This window comes from Hippocampus guttulatus, chromosome 2 (genome assembly GCF_054856545.1).
Source record: "Hippocampus guttulatus isolate MCC_2025c chromosome 2, RoL_Hgut_1.0, whole genome shotgun sequence".
Classification (NCBI taxonomy): domain Eukaryota; kingdom Metazoa; phylum Chordata; class Actinopteri; order Syngnathiformes; family Syngnathidae; genus Hippocampus; species Hippocampus guttulatus.
Genome location: NC_141262.1, coordinates 26,561,624 through 26,582,734, shown reverse-complemented (window position 1 = coordinate 26,582,734; position 21,111 = coordinate 26,561,624). Strand labels below are relative to the sequence as shown.

General features: G+C 45.0%; 1 protein-coding gene across 2 annotated transcripts in view; it reads left to right on the top strand.

Annotated features, from left to right (window-relative positions):
- efnb3b (ephrin-B3b) overlaps positions 1-21,111 on the top strand; it is a 58,756-nt gene that overhangs the window by 15,592 nt on the left and 22,053 nt on the right. For both annotated transcript variants that reach the window (XM_086105056.1, XM_086105055.1), the window contains exon 2: positions 11,581-11,870. In XM_086105056.1, coding sequence (XP_085961182.1) covers positions 11,581-11,870 — 290 coding nt within the window. The remainder of the gene's footprint in view (positions 1-11,580; positions 11,871-21,111) is intronic.

Sequence of the window (21,111 nt, the reverse complement as noted above, 5' to 3'; positions counted from 1 at the left end):
TCTGCTTAAAACCTCTGGTGGCTTTTCTATGGTAAAACCACAAGGCGCTATAAAGCGGTAATGTCGCCACAATGCCCCAATCCACACACGGGCTGTCACAATGGACTTAAAAAAGAAACAAATTCGCCCTCCTCACTCTTCCGTCTTTCTCGGCGTGACAGCCACACACTCATGATTGACAACGAGGCGCTCTAAAGCCACCACGCTAGCCGACTATCCAAAGGGAAAATGAATTTTAAGGTGGCGGCAAGACTGGCTAGCTCACTGCACGTCGCTGACAGAAAGTTTTTCCAAAGTGCATCGCGCGGCACCGTTTTCGCCATGCCCCAAAAATCGGGGAAACAGTTTATCGTTTTTTTTTTTCTTCACAACTGAGTTTGACATTGTGCTCAGTCTTTTCACGTTTTCAGGAATGATCTTGTACATTAGCGGTCCAGATGATGCTCCTCTGTCTCTTATTGAGTTTTGGTCTTCAATTGAGTTGGCAAAAGGCATGAAGGAGTGTGTCACGTCTCGGGGAACTTTGAACTCTGTGATAAGAGTGCACTGGGAGGACAGACGCGTCAACTAAAAAACAAATCAAAAGTCGGAGGAATGCGCCTCAGGCTTAACCTGCAATTAGCCGGCTATGAATACTAACTCGGCTGCGACGTCGCCAACTGCACGCACGGTCGGGGGGCCTCCGCCTCCCATTGGCGCCGCGAGCAACAGATGACGCCATCTCGGCCAATCGGGCGGCAGATGAGGCGCTGGTCCTGACCCCCGCCTTGCCTCCACTCCCGCATTTGTGAGTTTTAATCTGCTTTTTGACCCCCCCCCCCCCCCCCCCCACGGCAATCAGTACTCAAGCGAGACCCGTGACCTCTCACGCCCGATGCTGGGGATGAGCGGCGAGAGGCCGCTAACCAAGGTTCAAGCCCAGACACTGTCAGGTCGGCACCATCGCAAAATGAACTCTTAGGTACCTTTGTTAAGTCTCTCGGATTCTGATCCCGTGGCAAAAAGTGAAAACACCAGTCAAAGCATATGACAAATTCCTTGTGTGTTCTACATACTTGGCCAATAAAGATGATTCTGATTCTGATTCTGATGACAAAAATATGGAATCAAGGTTTCATATCAAGGATTATGCTGGTTCTTTGTCTGCTGAGACATTTTTACATCGCAAGCATTTTTATTGATTTTTTTGGGGGGGAAGAGAGTTTGCATTAAGCAGTTTTTCCTTAAAACTAATAACTTGAACTTGAATGAAACCTTCAAGAGTTTAAGACATTGGTGGGGGATTTCATCAATTCTATTCATGTCCAAAATGTGTAAAAATGGACAAGCACCGATACCAGGTATCGGCATCGAGCTGATACCGGCCTCATTTTAAAGCAGGGGTGTCAAACTCATGTTTTGTCGCGGGACACTTTCGAGTTCCATCTTCCTTCGGAAAGCCGTTCCAAAAGTGAAACCGAATAAATGTTTCTCGGGGTATTATTACTTGTACACAACAAATGGATGGATGACTAGTTTTGAAATACCTTGAGTCAACCATTTATTTGTTGTTGCTCAATTATTCCTGAGATAAATGGAACAAGGATAACAACATTTCAACATTATTTATTACACGTGACAATTGCACATTTCGGTACAGGTTTTAGCAGTGATCGTCATTTGCTTTCGCGGGCCACATAAAGCGCTGTGGCGAGCCGGATCTGACCCCCGGGCCTTGACTTTGACACCTGTGTTTTAAAGTATCTCGTGGGGCTTTGCCGATACCAGCCCCCGATATTTAAGGCCAAAAAACAAAACAAAGAAACTTCGACAGACATCGAGTAACAACGAGGCAGTAGTTGGCGCGATGGTGTAGCAATTTGACACATTGATGATTCATCAGCTGTGTGAGAAAAAAAAAGGGTTTTATTTGAAACGTGTTGTCATAGTGCTAAATTGAATTTTATATATGACAGGTATTGTGTGTGACAGTCTTATACTATTTTTAAATTTATTTTTTACATCCATTATACTGCAACCTGGCGGCAATCCTCACTATCCTTTTTCTCTCCCCGCAATGTTACATCAGTGGCACCCGTTGTCGCTCTCCGCTGTCAATCGGCAAATTCAAAATGGATCGGCTCGTTGTCCTGCCACGAAAAAAAAAAAAAAAGCTACTCTGGAGACGTTAGCGGGACGGCAACACAACCTCGTGGGAGAGCCCGGCAAACAAAAGGAGGACGAAGAGTTTATTTCGACACCCTTTTCATATTTCATCTCCGTAATGATTTGGGCTCTCGCAATCTTTTCATGTATATTTGACTGCGTGTTTATGTGCAAGCTCAACTGAGGCTTTCTTTTCGCAACATTCCCCCGCTCGGCAGCCCAGAGGTTGAGAATGAACACACATGCATCTGCGCGCGCCTCCCCAGCCGAGCCGCCTGTCTATTTATTCCTCGATTCATCCGATTCTTTATTTATTTTACACGGCCCTTCCTAATGCAAATAGGGTTTGTATACTCCCTGCCGAACTGGGGCGCAGTACGGGACTCATGGTATGCGTACATACGCGCCGGTGTGTGTGTGTGGGGGGGGGGGGGGGTAACCAGTGAGTAATAGAGCCAAAGTCCTTATCTGTCACCAGAGAGCTGCCTGGCTCTCTCTCAGCTGTCAATCATCCAGCCCTGGAGACAAACAGTCAGCTTCAAACAGAGGCAGAGAGGGTTGTGGGGGAGGCGTTGAGGATGAGGGGATGAAGGCGCACAGGAGGGGAGGTGCGGATGAAGGGTGGCGGGTGAGAGACGGGGGTTGCAGGTGGGTGTGCGCTGGAGGATGGAGGGATTGTTTAGGATTGGCCGAAAGATGCCTCCATGGGAGCGCTCCAGGAATTAGACAGCCCCCATCACTCACAAGCACGGGTGACTTTTTCACATCGCTCTTTAGGAGCTAAAGTGGGTGAGAAGTGGCTGGAGCACACTCCCACACAATGCCCTTTGCGCGCACATGCATGCGCGCACACACACACACACACACACACACACACACACACACAGACGCACAATCCGACACCGATAGCACGCCGCAATATCTCAACAGGAGTGGATGGTATTTTTTTCATGACTCGCTCGCTTTTATATTTTCTCTCTGTCACACTCGCTAAATGACCCACTGCACGACTGAATCGAGTCCGCACATAAAAAGATGGGTGAGAAGCACATGAACACAAATCAAATTATGGCAAATGCACATTTACAACTGCACTGTGGATTTTTGAGCAGATTGAGTCATTTTTACACCAGGTTGTGTTAGTTAGTTTTGACCAAGCAGATGAGGTTGAGCATATACCCTGATGCGTAATCTGTACTACTGTAGATAAACAGTTCCACTCTGTGTGTCCGGCATGTGCTAAACAGGTACTGCCGCTACACCGCTGTCATCCTAAGCGCTTAAAACTTCCTTCAACCCAGGACGGGAAGAGGCGCTTGGGAGTTAGGGGCGGAGGGGGGTTGAAGTCGGGGGGGGGGGCAGCCGAGGCTTTGAGGCCCAAATGGCTTCAAGATGCCGACTAGCATGAGAAAGTGGGATGGCGGATTTAGCGCTGTGCCCCCCTGCTAGGATGCAAACACCAAGTGGTTGGCGCTTGTTTGGTGGACCTAATGAAGTGGCCTTGAGTGTCAAACTTTTTTATTTCAATAATACATTGTAATTGATTAATAGTGCCTTCTTAGAACAAAAATTGACCATGATGTCCCTCACTTTGGCCCCGCCCCTTTAAAGGCACGTTTGAATGTCACACGACTTCCTTACACTTTATAAAAACCGTAGTCAGGGAACTGCTCTTATTTCTACGACCTTTCAAGTCCAAAGTGCTCGTTGTGCGAGTTTACTCGACGCACTTCGGTTCAAGTCCACATCCCACCCACGAGTCGCCTGGTGCATATTTGGTGGTCCCGTGGGACCTCCGATGGATTACAGCACTCCCCCGACATTCTGGCCCCGACTGAGCCTCTGAGTTGAGGCGTCCTTAGCTAAAGTTTCAAACTCTTTGCACCCTGTGGCCTCTGAGGGGCACACGCACACACACACACACACACACATACTGGCAGAATCAACATCTCACCTCACAGACTATTGGACGGTTGCTCTGTGTGTGTGTGTGTGTGTGTGTGTGTGTGTGTGTGTGTGTGTGTGTGTGTGTGTGTGTGTGTGTGTGTGTGTGTGTGTGTGTGTGTGTGTGTGTGTGCGCGTGCGCGCGCGCCCCTACACTGGTGAGCACAGGGTGACCTAATTAAATTAGTGGGGTGGTCGACCTGAACGAGCTGAAGCTCAAAGACTCTTCACACGCCAGCTGCCGCCATCCATTTAAGTGTGTGTGTGTGTGCGCGTGTCTCTTCCTAAACTACACACTTCAACTGGGAAAACCTCAGTGGGGCTTTTAAGGATGTGAATATATACACACATACACACACACACATGTATGCACACATGTCAGGACCTGCAGTACTCCATCAACACACACCTCTACTAGAGCCCCTTAATGGGACCAATCCAGACTCGTATAAATCGTCCACGGGAAGGGGGGGAGGGGTAAACACAACAAAACAAAAAAAGCAGATGTGGGTAAAGTGAAACTGTTACTTGGTTGTCAGTTGTGTGAACGCTATGGGGACGTGGCGCAGCTACTCTTCCAGGTGACTCGCGTGCAGTTCACCTCCAGACATGTGGCCAAAGTGAGCGTTTGGAGCAGGAAAAGAAAAAAAAAAAGACAATTTATGGCATTGTGGACCTCAGTGGCAGTCCCGCACCGCATTTTAGATAGCCAAGGAAGCATTTGCAGATGTTAACTGTCTTTCATTCTTTCCATTTCCAGAAAAAAATTGAAACACAACAAAAAAAGCCACTTTTTATCCTTCAGTCGAATAGATAAAAAAATGTAGTCCGGGGTTGAAAATAGCAACCTGAGAAATTATGTTCACGTTCAAAAATTAAAAGTTGAATCCAACTGAAGCCTCGTTCAGCAAATGGACTCTATTGGATTCACTGCACTGAAATAATGATTTGATTAAAATGTGCTGCAGATCGAAGTAGTACCTCATTAAATATTTTAAACCAGTTCAAACATGTCGTACTTAAAAGTTAAAGACAACTGAACAATTTTACTGCAATGTGCTTAAATATACTGTACTGTGAGAACAATTAAAAAACTATCCATTTTATTAAAATGTAACGCAAAAAAAAAATCAAAAACAAATATCTGCCTGAATAATTTTTTTTTTCAACTTTATTCCACAATCATGACCTTTTTTTCCATCTGGCACATGACAAACAATCCAAATTTTAACAAAACTAAAGCTAATGCTTAAACAAAAAAAACTAAAATGAAGCATTTAAAAAATACAAATAAAAACAAAACAAAAAAAATGCTCTGGAAACTAATCAAAACAAATGAAAAACTAACTAGACTGAATAATCCCAAACTATCTTAACCTTGCTCAGTAACACAAAGTCAAAATCTAGTTGAGACTTTTGCCAAGCTAAGATGACGTTAGCGGCAAGGTTAGTTGACTTGATTACACAAAAATTAGTGAGCTTTTAAAAAAAAAAATAACACTCAACAAATACTGAACTATTAAAAAAACTAATACTAAAACAAAAACAACTAATGACAATGAACACACCCAGTCTAGAAAACGAATTTAAAAAAAACAAAAACAAATCAAAACAAAATACAAATGAGCTATTGTTACACTATTATAACCCATCTTGACATTTTGCCATCAATTCCAGTTTTCACATCAACTCCCATCAGCATGTTAGCAGTCTGCACGTCACCCCTGTTGACTTGTTCTTGTCTCTCCCCCCCCCCCCCCCCCCCACTCCAAGCTTGAATTTAAAAGTTGGTCGGGGGCGGTGCGGGGTGTTGAAGAGGTGCCGAGCGCGGAGCGCCTGCAACGCCGACAGTTGTGAAGAAGCTGTGAACCAAAAAAAAAACAAACAGTTCTGAGCTGCAGATGCGACAGCGGGAACATGAAAACACACACAGGCAAAAATTAAGTTAGGGAGGGGAAGAATGCAAATGAGGATGATGATAATGGCAACGACAAAAGCAGACGGGAGGAAAAAGTTCCTCCTGACCTGAATATGGCTGCCAAAAAAAAACAAAAAACGAAACATAAGACGTCCTCCTCCATACTTTGCTTAGTTCGCTTGATGCTGCTTCATCTTAATGTGATGTGCTCATCTGCTGCTGCATTGTGTCTCCATCGCGGGGTGCGCCCCCCCCCATCAGCGGGCGCACCGCGACATGGGAGCTGAAGGGCGTGAGGGTGCGTTTTGGTGGGCTCCAGCTACACAACACGCGCATGTGTGTGTGTGTGTGTGTGTGTGTGTGTGTGTGCATGCTCTTTGCAAATGCCATGGCATCCTGCATGGCTCCAACCTGCAACTGTGCTGTGATTTTTACTGGATGTGACACAGACGCTGCGGCGTTCCCAACCGCCTCCAGTCAGAGAAATGTGTGTGTGTGTGATGACAAGGGCACAGTTACCTTCAAAGTCCCTGGGCGCCATCTCACTATTTTTATATATATTTTCAACCTGTCCTGTTGGGTTGCATGTTTCCTTGACGAGAGCTCGGGTTGAACAATTAATCCAATTCCAATGCGCATCGCAACGTGGTCGATGGTGATTTTTCAAATATTGTACAAGAGGCTGCAAGTTGCGATTATTTTAGCCTATAATAAAGCTGATCTTTTTTTTAATTGTAAATTGTAGTTTTTTGCTTGTCTGTGTTCTTTAAAAAAAATTGGAAGAGGACCTTGAAAAAAATCACATTAAATTGCAATAGCGATATTGAGGGGAATTGTCACATTTTGGTGACAAGAAAGTTTTAACAGATTCGGGTCACTGAATCTTTTTTTTTCCAGATTGGCTCTAGTTTTTAAGAGATTCCATCTTTTAGTTTAAAAAAAATGCCAATAACTTGTAAGTCATATTAATTGCTAAAACGTAAATGAGACTGTCTTTTTAAGCATGTCCATCCAGTGTTATTTAAATTTTGATGGGATGTCATATGCGCAGTCTTGAACACCAAACAAAAATTCTGCAAAATTAGGCAATAATGAGCCGTAAACAAATGCAAAAACAGATGATGTCAAAGCACAAACACTAATTTTAGTCACTATCCAAGTGCATTTCGTAAACTGCCAAAGCACACGACTTGCCAATCAATGCATTATCAAAAATATCCATATTTTAGAAACCCGAGTCAATTCGAAGAAACTACTGTCATTTTTGAGGCAACGTTTGAGAAATTTCAGGAAAAAAAATGGAGTCAGGCTTTTTCTGTTCTTTTGGAACCAGCCGTAGGACATGAGTCGGTTTCACCAAAAACACCGGTTTCTGAACAAACAGACTTTTTTTAAATGAAAAACATGTCAAGTAGAACAGTAATTTTTGATGTTTTTTTTTTTAAATTTCTCACACCTCAACCTGTGAAACAACAAAAACGAGAAAATGTGTAATTTATTTAGATATGTAGCTAAAAAACGCGCAACACTGACTCACCGCATCTTTTTTTTTCCTTTTTAACATAATGCTCGCCATTCCCTCCAGGAACTGCATCATCTTTTCTCACGATTGCAACACGTACTTTCTGCTACCCGTACTTCTGCACAGTCTTCTGCATTACTGCGTGATTCTTGCCACCCCTCATTTGTGCTTCTCTCTCTCTCTCTCTCGCTCCTCTCATTCGCTGGCTCGTCCGCCTGCCCGCCACATGGAAGCTGTTAACGGCGCTGTCATTGCTCGTGCTCACCACCGACATTCCTGTGGCCTTTGCGGCGCTGGCTGACTTTGCGTCAACCTCTCGCGCCTCTCCGCTTGTCCGCGCCGCTGCCCTGGTGTTGCTAGCGCTCCTCTTGACATGTGACTTTTCGCACTTGATGCTGGATAGAAGATTTTTTTTTTTCTTTTCACAAGTAAACACCAAAGTGCATTTTGCCTCACACACGTCCATATCGCTGAATACCAAGGCAGAGTAGCATACCCGCCAACTCTATGCTGTGACACCCACGTCACTCACCAGGTTGAGAGCACAGGTGTCAAAGTCAAGGCCCGGGGGCCAGATCTGGCCAGCCACATCATTTTATGTCGACCGCGAAAGCAAATCAAGCATGTCAAGTTCTATGATGCTTGCTAAAGTCTGAACCAAAATTTCAAATTGTCATACGTAATCCACAATGACAGTCAATATTTTTGACTTCTGATTTTAAAACTAGTTATCCATCAATTTGTTGTGCGCTGTGTATGTAATGTGTGGAGGTGATTAAACATTTAATATGGTTTCCCAAGATTCATAACGGCCCTTCAAGGGAAACCGTAACTACAATGTGGCCCGCGACAAAAATGAGTTTGACACCGCTGGTTTAGAGCCACACACATTCAAAGTCACAGATACTACAGTGCAAATACAAAACTAAAATATTCAACAATGTCATGACTGTCATATCCACAAACCAAAATGCAAAAACCACAAACACACCGAATGAATTTTTTTCCCCCCCTCTGATCTTTCTGTCCCTTGTGTAAATGTAACAATGTTCATAAACATGCTCATTTTACAAGACAAAACGTTCTGAGGGATCTGGGCCAAGCCTCGCCTTCAACTCTCATCAATTTCCATGACAAGTCTCTCGTTGCTGCTCCAAAACGTTGGTCCATCACACTCAAAGAGCACTTGCGCTCTTTTTTTTTTCTCCAGGGTACATGCTTCTTTAATGAAGACTCTAATAACCATTATGGATATTTAAAGCCGTCTGTCCGACCTGCGTGCTAATGGACAGCGGGCGGAGCATTCCGAATAGAAGGACATTAACATCATGAATTATTTAAACCGAGGATTTACCATGGATAAAAACTTGAAATGAGTCGCATCACACTCACCAGAGACGCAAATGCGGCAGATCTCGCCCACTCGCTACTTCTACGTAAGCTAACTGCCCCTGCTCCCGGTGACCCGCCCAAAAAAATCAATTTCAACGAGCCACCCAGCATTGCTCTTCATTGACCTACCAACATAAATTTCTGTTTTTCTTGACACTTGCAAATGAATTTTTAATCCTCCCTACTTTGTTAATCAATCCTTGAAGCACAACCAAGGGCTAAAAACTCATTCGTCACTCAGAGCCTTCATGAAGGTGAAGGTGAGTGGTGAAACTAAAATCGGATTTTGTGTGTGTGTGGTCGACACCAGCACTCGATATTCTGAATGCACTAGGAAAGATAATATGTAATCTGATTGGACAAAAAAAAAAACAAAATAAATGAATAAATACCCTCAAAGCCAAGACGCATCCAATGAAATGAAGACAAAACAATGGAAGTACATGATAACTTATTTACCCGTTGTTTTGGTGTTAATTGAAATTTTCTGTAGCGTAAATACAAGCGGTATTGGTACTTGGTATCGGTGAGTCCTCGATTGACTACAGGTATGTATATGGAGTGGGACACACTAGCTTGAATGGAATGCTACTTGCTGCATATCGTGCAGTCAGGTTAAAACAAACATTTGCGAAGGAATAGCGGCTGCCGTGTCAAAGAGGGAGGAATCGAACGCGCGTTTCTATGTATTACATATTCCGCAGCTTCTGTTCCCCATTACACTTCTCTGATTGCCGCAGCAAAACATCGGAAAACGCTAGCAGCTGCTTCTTGCTTCGTGTCGTTTCTCCACTACGGCCACTGATTCAAGCCAGGTCTCAGGCCTGGAATAATATTCCTCAAAGTTGCCCCCCTTTTTTTTTTCTTTTTCTTTTTTTACATTTCCCCTCTTCATCCTTAACACAGGCATTTTTATTATTGTTATTATTATCCCAGGAGATGGGGAAACATGTCAGAAAGTTAATTTAAGGATGTTTGCTTGTGTCAGCGTTTAAAAATGATGTGTGAGCTGGTTCGCTCGCGAATGAGCTTCACGGTTACACATTTAACCCCCCCCCCCCCCCCCCCCATAATAAATGCAAGCGCGAATGATTATTTCATGTTTTGTTTGGTAATGTAATGTACAAAAAAAACGCCTTATTTTCCGTATTTTCTCTCATTTATTTGAATTTCTATTTTCAAATGAACATCTTATGTTATTACTCATTTCTTCAGCAGTCGATCGCTTTCCTGAGCTCCCCCCGCAGTCCCCCTGGCCCCAATCCCCACCCGCTCCCCTGCTGTGCATCTGACATTGTGTGTACATTAAAAGTGTGCGCCTGTGTACGTGTCTGAAATTACACCATGAGATTAGAGTGGACAGCTTTATGTGGATGGGACGCCATAAATCTAACCAGGCCACAAGAAAAGAACAGCCTGGTCATTTATTGTTCTCTAATAGAAACCTACTTTGTTGGCTCCACCTCCTGCCAGGCTGTGATACGTTCAAGGATGAGGAAACTTGACGTAGCATTTGAGGTCACTGTATGGTTCCTATGCAAGTGTGGAAAGTTTGGAATTTGATCTGAGACACTATTTAGGTGCCATATTACCTACCAAGCGTCTTCTGTCTGGTGATTAGGGCCTGGAAAAAGTATGGAATTTAAACATTTCAAATGTATAGGGGCCCTGTGATTGTGCCTTGTGGATTCTCATCTCTTCGGGCCCACCTGGCACACACCCACACACACACCACACATTCTCCTCAAACAGACACACACAGCTGTTGGCACCTGTGTGCCCAACTTGGGATTCACAATGGGCTCGCATTGCCGCTGTGGAATTTTGAAAATGTTTAAGCTGTCTGTCATGATGATATGCAGAAAAGAGGACACACAAGTCCACCTTGCTTCTCAAAAGTGTCAAGTGGATAGGTGGGGTTGCGGGGGGGGGGGGGCATCTGGAAAGCAGGAGGCACTGGGGTGGGGGTGCAAGGAGCCACTCACGGAGTCAGGGTCCTTGAGGTCGATGCTTAGGTGAAAAAAATGATCTTTCTGCCCGGAGAAGAAAAGCAAGCCCCTCCTCCTTTCTAACTCTCCCTAAAACTCCATCAGTGTCACCTCTGCCCCCCCCCCCCAACCCTTCCCACCACACCACGTTTCAAAGTGTGGCCACATGAATGGCTCCATTGTTGATGGCTGAGGGTAGAAAAAAAGAAAAGCCAAGATGCAGAGTCAAAGGAAGCTCAAATGTAGCTCAGGATTTCGTTTGGACTGAATTGGAATTGGAAATCAAAAAAAAATCGATGTCTAGCTATCTATATACATTGTATCTCCATGTCTATCTATCCATCTAGCTAGCTAGCTAGATGGTTAGATTAGCTATGCGGCTATCTGGCTATCTAGCTATCTATCTCTCTATCTCGGGAGTCCAACAAACACAAATGCAGGTTACATATTGAACAAATAACTTTCCAAACACGTTCTGAGTGCATATCATGGAATTTGTCTCAAAAACTCCCGGGTCAGATTAGCTCAAGCTGTGAGAGTCCTGCGGTTCCACCGTGTCGTCATCAAAATCTTTTGACGTTTCCTGTCGTCAATGAAGCCTCTTCATTATCTTCTTTTCAGTAACGCAAACGTGCACAAATCTGACGTGACTCGCTTCCCATCCTCTACAGGTTCCGAGACGATAAGGGCTACGTCCTCTACCCTCAGATCGGGGACCGGCTGGACCTGATCTGCCCTCCGCTGGACACGGCCCGCTCCACGCCGGAGTACGAGTTCTACAAACTGTACCTGGTGTCGTCGCGGGAGCAGGCGGACCGATGCGAGGTGACGGGGCCGCCCAACATCGTGCTGACGTGCGACGAGCCCGTGCGGGAGCGCCGCTTCACCATCAAGTTCCAGGAGTTCTCGCCCAACCTGTGGGGCCACGAGTTCAAGAGCATGCATGACTACTACATCATCGGTAAGCGCGTGCGTGCGTGACCCGATGTTATGCTTTCACGCTTGGTTTCTGATTGAGCCCGACTGTGTTTGTTTATCATGCTGATGGCCGTTGAGATTGCCAGGGCATGTTGTTGGGCAGGGGTGGGAGCGAGTCTTAACCCTCGCATTTGGTTGGCTTTATTTTGGTCGTATATGTCCAGCTTATTTATTTTTGTCGAGATCAGACTGGCGGTTAAAGAACTGCAGCCCACATGTTTATGCATCAATCTTTCATGAAACGTTGAGGTGACAAAGTAGTGAAATAAACTCCCTGGTAACCGGGTAACAGAGATGAATTGCTTGTGATTGCAAAAATAAATAAATAAATACACAATAAATGCATAAATAAATTCATGGGAGGAGGACTTTGAAAAACTAAACGCATATTAATTCACAATCACGAAAAAAAAATCGACGCAACATCTTCCGCCTCGTGTTATCACCCTCTTCCTCTTTTTGAGAGAACTTGCTTCTTCATTGACAATTGCACCATGTTTTTGTGGTTCAACAAATGTAATTTAGCACAATACTTTTGCCGCAAGTCGCTAGATATGCATGGGTTAGTGATCAACTTTTTTGCAATGGTCCATTCCTTTCGTGTTCGGCCGTGTCATGCAGAGTGCGGCGGGCCCGCGACAAGTTGTGTCAATAACAAGGTTGTTGTAGTTAACGAAAACTAGCAAAATAACAAAAACAAAAATTGAAAAAACATTTTGGTTTGTGAAATGAAAAAAACAAACAAACCTGAAAATGCCTTAAAAATGAAAACTAGCTGAAACTACATCTTGCATTTACAAAACTAAATTATAGTGAAAAACGGCCTTTGTTTTGGTCTTTGCCAAGATCATACATGAGCTTTTGGGGTTCGTTTTAAATGCATTTGTTTCGCTATTGCGATTCGTCTGTACAGAAGAAGGAAGCTCAACTCGGCATTTGTGGTTTGTCGTTTACTTAATTACACAATACTTCGTCGTTTTTTTAAATACAATTTTTTGATTATATTCCCACCAAAAAATACTTCATACATTAAAAAATATCTAAAAATAGTACTATAAAGTAAAATTCATTAAAACTCAACCAAAACAAATCAAAAAGTAACCAACCTGCTCCAAAAAGTACTAAAAATGAACTGAATTAAAAAAAATTTAAAAAAAGAACAAGAGTCAAAAGGAAATTAAAACAATTCCACATCACCCTGGTCGGTAATACAACAATCAAAGTTTCATTGAGACCCAGCAATTCCCAAAAGTGGTGACATACAGTATGACTGACTCCTCTCAAATCACTTGGTGCGCATTGTATCGGCGCTGTTTATTGTTATCGTCTGACTCCACAGTCACCACAAAAGACGAAAGCGCGCTTTGCTTTGGTCGATTCGGTGCAGATCGTTTGCGGCCTTCGGGGGGACCCGGCGATGAGGTCATCAAGGCAAGTCGGGCCCCGATGCGGTCGTTTGCGATGAAACGTTGCGGAAGCCGAAGGGGGCTTTGTTTTACTGTGTTTCATTTTCAGACACAATGCAAAAAACACCTCGGGAGTGAGAGGGAGTTGTTTGGATCTCTCCTCCCACACTCCTCGCAGGCGAGATGCGCTCAGGTGCGCACACGCTATGTCTGTTCACTTCCTCTCATCTGTGGCGAGAAAAAAAAAATGAGAGGAGGAAAGGAATTTAATAGAGTGGTCGTATGTAACCGTTAGGGCTCCACGTTACGGTTTTCTTGAGGCCGCTGCCAATTACGCATGTTAAATATTTGGCAGGGTAAAATTCTGATAACCGAAGAATTAAACCAGTTAGATCCTGACTAAAATAATATCTTATTGGGTTCGGCAATGCAGACAAAAGTCAGCCCGTTTTTCATTTTTGGATGATTTTTTAAGAATGATTTCTTTTTTTGACTTACAATAACAACATGGCTGTGAATCGAGACAAGGCCGGTTTACAAAATCAGAGTTAGCCTTGCCGACTCAGCGATTTGGTGGCTATATTTAGCGGCTATTTTTCAAACAGGCAACAAGTGAGTTTAATTTATTTCAATTTATGTCTGTGGAAGTTGACGCTGGTGAAAGAAAAAAAATAGTTTCAAAGCTTGTTTGGTATCAGGAGAAATGAAGCAAATCCCACAAGGGGGACGGAAAACGAAAACAGGCCTTGCTTTGAATAATGTCATTTCCTTTTGTTTGTTTCCATCAGCTGAGGTGAGCGATGGCTTGAAATCAGAAATCGGATTTTTGTGTGTGTGTGGGGGGGGGGGGGGAATCGGAGACTTAATTTGGCCCATCCAGCAGGTGTGTGATTTCAAAATCAATTTTTCCTGACTCGAGCTTGATTTGGTCTTTCCCTGAGCGGGTCAGTCCAGATCTGACACCTTCATCACCGACACAGACGCATCGATTGACAGCTCCTGCCTAATCAATGGAGGCTGGAGGTCACTCACTCACTCACTCACACACACACACACTGACACATACGTGCGTTTAGGTGTGAAAAGGAGGGAACAAGTGGAGTAGCTCAACGCACAGAGCATCTGGCGCTGATAACTTATTGATAACGATATGCAAGCTTTAATTGGGATGGTTCTTAACCGAGAACGGCGCTTACGGTGTCTGGTTTAATGAAGCTGGCACATCGTTAATAAGCGGCCCATGTAATGGCCCGTTTAGGGGCCGTAGCCACTTCCTTCAAGATGGCCATTAGTGAATCCTGACAGCTAGCATGGCTTCATTTTCAGGCTGCGTATCGTATAGACTGAGGAATCCTTGTGTCTTGAATGTCACCACCTATCATGGAATAGTCTTCTCAAGTTATTTTTCAGAGGTCTTGGAGTCATGAGTGATGCAAAAAAAAGGATTATGCTGACTAAGTAGTACAGCAATCTTTTTTTTTTAACAGGCTTACTTTAGAGCAGTGGTTCTTAACCTTTTTAGAGGTACCAAACCTAACTAGTTAATATGCACATTCACTGAACCCTTCATGAGTGAAAAATACATGTAAAATTTTATACAAATTCAAGATATTTAGAAAAAAACGCATTTATTAAAAACAGAAAAAAGTAAAACTTTTTTTAATTGTACGACGTACTATCACGACAGTCACACGTTGACTACGAAGCAAACTAAATTTCGCACAGCACTGATTGGACAAACGATGTCATGTGATCATCTGCAGCCAGTGATGGCCAAGTGGGCGTCATAACTAATGAACATGTTGAGTCGCGTGTTTTACCCTCCATGGCAGAGGCTCCGTCGAACCCCTGAGACTGATTTAGCCAACCCCTGGGGTTCGATCCAACCCAGGTTAAGAACCACTGCTTTAGAGAGACGTGACATTCCATGTCCCAAGAGCTAGCTAGCTTCTGTAGCCGGGGATCGGACGGCCAAGGTCCCCCGCCTTTGCCCGCTGCCCATCTCAAAAGGCTCCTCACCCCCTCCCAGAGGTGTCGAACCCATGGGAAGGGGGACCCACGTTGTCTTTTCAGGCCAGGCCCCATGGGTGCAGAGGCCCGGCCACCAGACGCTCATCAACGAGTTCCACCTCCAGGTCTGGCCCCAGAGGGGTGGAGGGGGGGGCCCACTAACTCGCCTCCGGAAAAGGGGAAAACGTTGTCCGATTGCGAACTCTGTATCGGTCTGTCGTGGTGAAAAGTAGCTGAGCCAAAAGGCAAAAATCTCTGGATTTACTGCGGATCTTAGGTTCCTACCCTCACCTCTGGTCACGAGCTACGAGACGTGACCGAAATAACGAGATCCTAGCCACAAGCTGCTAAAATAAATTAGCTCCGCAGAGTGTCCACGCTCTCCCTTTGAGAAAGTGTGAGAAACTCGGTGTCAAGCTGCTGCTCCTCCACGTTGAAGTGAGCCAGATGAGGTGGCTTGGGCATTTGATTAGGATGCCTCTTGGACAGCCTCCCTGGTGAGGTGTTCCAGGCATGTCTCACCGGCAGGAGGCCCAAGGGACGAGTCAGGACACACTGGAGAGGCTGCGTCTCCCGACCTTGGGATCCCCCGGGAAGAGAAGTGGCTGGGGGGAGGGAAGTCTGGGCTTACCTGCTAAATTTTCTGCCCCCACAACCTGACCCTGGATAAGCGGAAGAGAATGGATGGATGGATAGTCGGCTTACTTCAATGTCTCTCACCGAACAATTCTCACTCGCTATCTAAAAATCACGCAGTCTTGAAATCTTGAGGCGACAGCTGCCGCAGAGGAACAAGCGGAGTTTGATCCCACCAAATTTGCCCGGATTGCCGCAGAAAACGCGCACCTGTTGGCATTTGAAAGGTCATGGGGGAATCTTCACGCGATGACATAAAATCTCTTAAGAATGATCAGACGGACTCAACGGAAGGGACGGAAGCCATACAAAGGTCAAAGGTTGACTAGAAACTGGCGGGAGATTTGATTTTTAATCAAGCAATTGCTCAATAGCAAATCAGAACACATTCCCTTTGGAACTGAAAAACTGATTCAGGATTAATTACACTTTGAAAAAGATGTATGGCCCATAATTTGAAAGAGACAATGACTGTCGGGATCTTTCAAAATTGCCGCATGAAAAATGAACAGCATGTTGGGGTGAACTACTTTAAACTCCCGAGTATGCTATTGCGTGTCCGCGGCTGACAAATACTAATGGCTTCATTTGCAAATCTATTGGTGGTTGTGGCGGTGGAAGCGTTCTCATCTAATGACTTTGTTTTGGAAGGTCACTAATGTATTACAGATGCCACTGCTTTTGTAATCAGATTACTCGAATCCCATTAAACGTGATTCTTTTCTTCCTCCACCCCGGGGAGGGGAGAGAAAGAGCGGCAAAATTGATTAGTCATACTCACTGATGGATGTTTTCATTCATAACAAGGGGTCAGAGTTTATGTAAGCGGGTGCCCTCATCGCGCACACACGCACGCAGTCGCGTAAATGCTACATGTCACACACTCGAGCGCGTCATACCGCGTGGCTTTGTGGAACGTTTGCACGTAGCACCAATAATCTGACGCCCACGTCACTCACCAGCCTTTTAAATACGACAGTTGAATGAGAAGATGGCGACAAAAATGTCACCCCGCGCCTCACATGCGCGTGTGTGTGTGTTTAATATGCTGTAGCAAAATCTATTTTCTGTCCAAGTACTCCAACAATCGGTGCAATAAAGAAACACTCGATCGCTGCAGCTCCAGTTACTTTGCAGTTGCGCTGCGTTTGTAGGCTCGTGCTCAAAAAGCCATCCAGAAAAATGGATCACTTCTTCAAATGGATTCAAATGTCACACACTCATGCGTATGCAAACACACACCTAGCAGTGAATGATGGCCGCCTCACAGTCAACTTACATTTGACCCCGCGTGCGTTTGTGTGCGTCTGTGTGTGCGCGTGTGTGCGCGCGATCTCCTTCACTCCCCTCAACCTGGCGGTCGCTTTCCCACATGCACTTATCTATGCCACTGCTAACGAATGCACACTCACATCAGCGCACACAGGGGCCTTCTCTGATTATATGCACACACACACACACACACACACACACACACACACGTACAGTTACTGTTAACATCCTCAGAATAGTCCGAAAAGTTTGGTGACTTGTTGGAGTTGAGCAGGTCACCCACTCCGGGACTGTGTTGTAGTTGCATGCTGAGACAGATGGTGTGTGTGAGAGTGTGTATGTGTGAGAGAATGCCTTCGTGTGTGTGTGTGCAGGCACGGGTTTTTGTTGACGTGTACCGTGAGTGCGGATGAATGCGGACACCGCCGTCTCCCCGCATGGGTGTGAATGAACGAGCAAGTGGAAGCCCCCATTCCCCCCTCCTCCCCCTCCCAGTCGAGCTGTTGATGCGGCAGGACCCCCGGGGCTTTGCGGAGAGCCTGGTTGTCGCTGTCACACGCCGATCCACGTAAACACCAACCTTAAAATGAATAATAGAAGAGTGAGTGGACTCTGAAAGCTGTATGTTTGCATCTGTGTGTTTTTACGTGATGGATTGTGAGCTCGCACGCGCGTGTGTGTATAGTGGGGGTAAGTGTGGGGGGGGGTCTAATTGTTGGAGGTTGCGGTGCGCGCAGACAGCGTTGTCAGAGTGTTCAATAATGCAGGGGCGCGCGCTGTTTTATTTATCAGGGTTAAACTGAAATAAATGACACAAGCGGCAGCCGCTGGTCTGGTTGGGAGGGACGAGGAGGGTGAAGGTGAGCGGCAGATGAAGAGGTGCACGGGTAGGGAGTGCGGCTCCAGGAGACAAAAGAGCAGATGAATGCGGTGGGAGGAAATCTGCACTGCGCACTAAATGAGCTGCGGCCACCAACTCCGCTCCGCGCTCACTGTTTGGTGCGAAGAACGCTCAGGTGTGCGCGGTCGCTCACTCCTGACAAATCTACACCTGCTGAATATTTGATCGGGCCGAAAACCTTTTGATTTGTAGACACTTGAGTGCGAGGAGAAATGTGGAAGGAGAAAGGGAAAGGACAAACTGCCCTCGGCGTGGAAGTGAAATCTTGACGAACGAAGCGTTTTTATGAGTTTGTTTGTGTCTTTTCAGGACGTTTTGGTTTGAATCCACACATTTGAAATTACACGGCCTGACTCACCATCGCCGGCAAACAAAAACATCACGGAAAGTAAATGGTGCCTTGAGACCGGCTGATGAATAGCATCGTTGTCTTCGTGCTGTACAACAAATTTGTAAATGTAAACGGAATTAACACATGTAGGCAATTATAACATAACAATACTCACGTTAGTCACGCATTCTTTATCCTCTACAAAGAATGACATATTTTGCTGCTGTTTACTGAAAACTTTAGGCTGGCTCCATGTCCATATGGATCTGCCCCCAGGTGGTCAAAGCACGCTCCCCAGAAAGAGCAGCACAATGTCCATTAAATGGAAGCAAAAATGTGGGTAAAAACTGTTTTTAGTTGACTTTTATGGGGGAATCCATCTACATTTTCATAAATGCAGTGTCAAACATTGTGTGATTTCAAATGAAATTTTAAAAAAACTTTTTTGTGTACAACAGTTACATTGATGCAATTAATTTTTGCTTTTGTGATGCCTCAAACATCCTTTTCTTCTACAACATACCAACTACAAGAAAAATCTGCATTTGATGGGAAAATATTGTATTCACAAATAATCAGCAGTGTAACAATTTTACATTTGCAAATCTTTTGCATGCTATTTAGTACTAGCAGTAGTAGTAGTAGTATTTAGTTGTGTGTGTGCATTTCTATCTATATATATATATATATATATATATGTATGTAAATTACATCATCGCTTCTCCATCCAAATTTAAACAATCTCTGCCTTCTTTTCTGGGACACACTTCGTTGTAGATTTAATTCCTTTGAGCAATCACAAGCTGCTTGTAACGGTCACATTTCCATAGCTCTGCCATTTCCATGTTCCTTTGATACATGGTGATTTCATCCAAAAGATACCCAATGCTACCATCTGCTGGCAATAGTTAATGTTTAGATTACTAATGTTACTTTCTCAACTTTACTATCGAATCAGAGCCGGCCAAGATTTTTTCCCCGCCAATAAAAATAAAACATAGTTAACGACCATTAACGCCGCTGACACTTCCCGTTGATGACATTTCATGCCAACAGCGCTCAAAGAGTTAATCAGAATCCGTTGCAAATGTAAAACAGGTTCAGGTTTTCATAGTTCGGGTGGAAGTTGACCCTCTTGAAGCTATTCGGCTCCAAAATGGAAGCTCATTGATTTCAGTAGCCTCGCCCCAGGTGTCTTTCCGAAAGTCCTTTTCACTTAAAAGCACGTTTGCAATCTCTCTTGGGCTTGAGAAGTCATTCGTCATGAGAGTGAATCCCACTCTCTTCCAATGGCTCCGTTCCATACATGACTCGCTGGTCTGGAAAAATGTTTATTGAAATTTCAAGGGGAGGTTTCTTCATCGCCAATGACAAATATTGCCCCGGCAGAGCAGAACATTCCATCCTGGACCTTTTAGTGAATCTCACTATAATTTATTTGACTTTTTTTTTTTTCCATTGAGTGCCCCCCTCCCCCCCTCCAAACTCTGCTATCGGGAGTTCTTCCCAGGCGCTCCCAGCATGCAATGCGTTTCTTCGCGCTCCAACGAACACTTCCAGTTCTTGAGGCAACATGCTCGATTCTCATGTGTGAAGGCAGCACCCTGCAATAAGGGGCTAAACTGAGGAATGGAATTGAAAAAAAAAGGGCATTATATACATACCGGGTGATTTATATCACAGAACCAAGCGCTTGACTGATTCCAGTTTCTGCAGGTGTACTCAATGCTGTGGCCAGTGAGTGTGCGTGCGTCGACAGCCATGGTAATATCGCGCGCCACCAATGAGGCGTTTTATTGGGAGAACGTAGCTCAGCCCGGGGTGAGTTAAAGTAAAAGTGACACGGGGGAGAGAGTGAGGGAGAGAGGAGGATTATTTGGACAAGAAAAAGAGGAGACGGAGGAGTCGGAGAAGAGGAAGGGGTGAGAAAAACTGTGGAAATAAAGGAAAAAGATGTGGGGTGAGTGGAAGTAAGAGAAAGTGACAGATCGCCGACTTGATTTAGGTCAGCAATCAGAGCCCAGCTACTGTCTGCTGTGAGCTTGGGTGTTTGTGTGTGCGCATTAGGTGGGGGGTGATTGCGTGCGGGAGTGTGAATACGTCTCTCCCGCTAAAGGTCACGCGCGCGCACACACACACACACACACAGACGCACTAAAGAACCCCTTCTTAATTGGATAGGGCCCGGTTAACATTGTATGATTCATTTAACCTTCGCACACTATGTTGCTCTCTCTGTCTTGCTCTCTCACGCAAAACGTTCCTCACCGCTAAAACGGACAAAAGCGCGATTGTGCGCAAAGCAGCCTTCTGCTAAGCAGTCAAACGTGCCAGTGCAGTTGGGAGGCAAAGGGGTGTGTAAAACAAGCGCACCTCGCCAGCTGACCTCTGCCATCCGTTGACGGTATGAGTTCACTGATATAGCGCTTGATTTCGTGGCCAGGATCACATAAACGCGATCGCCCGCCCTCCCACTCCTCCAACCTCCCGCTGTAAATACGTCCAAAATGTAGATGACCCAACTACTTACACTCATTATTGTCTTAAAAAAAAATGACAGTCAACCTTGAGATAAAAGAATGCGGCACGGCTCCCGCAGAGTGATTGAAGAGACAAGAGTTTTACGACACCTCTCAAACAATTCAAGAGCGTTAACAGATTTGCTTTC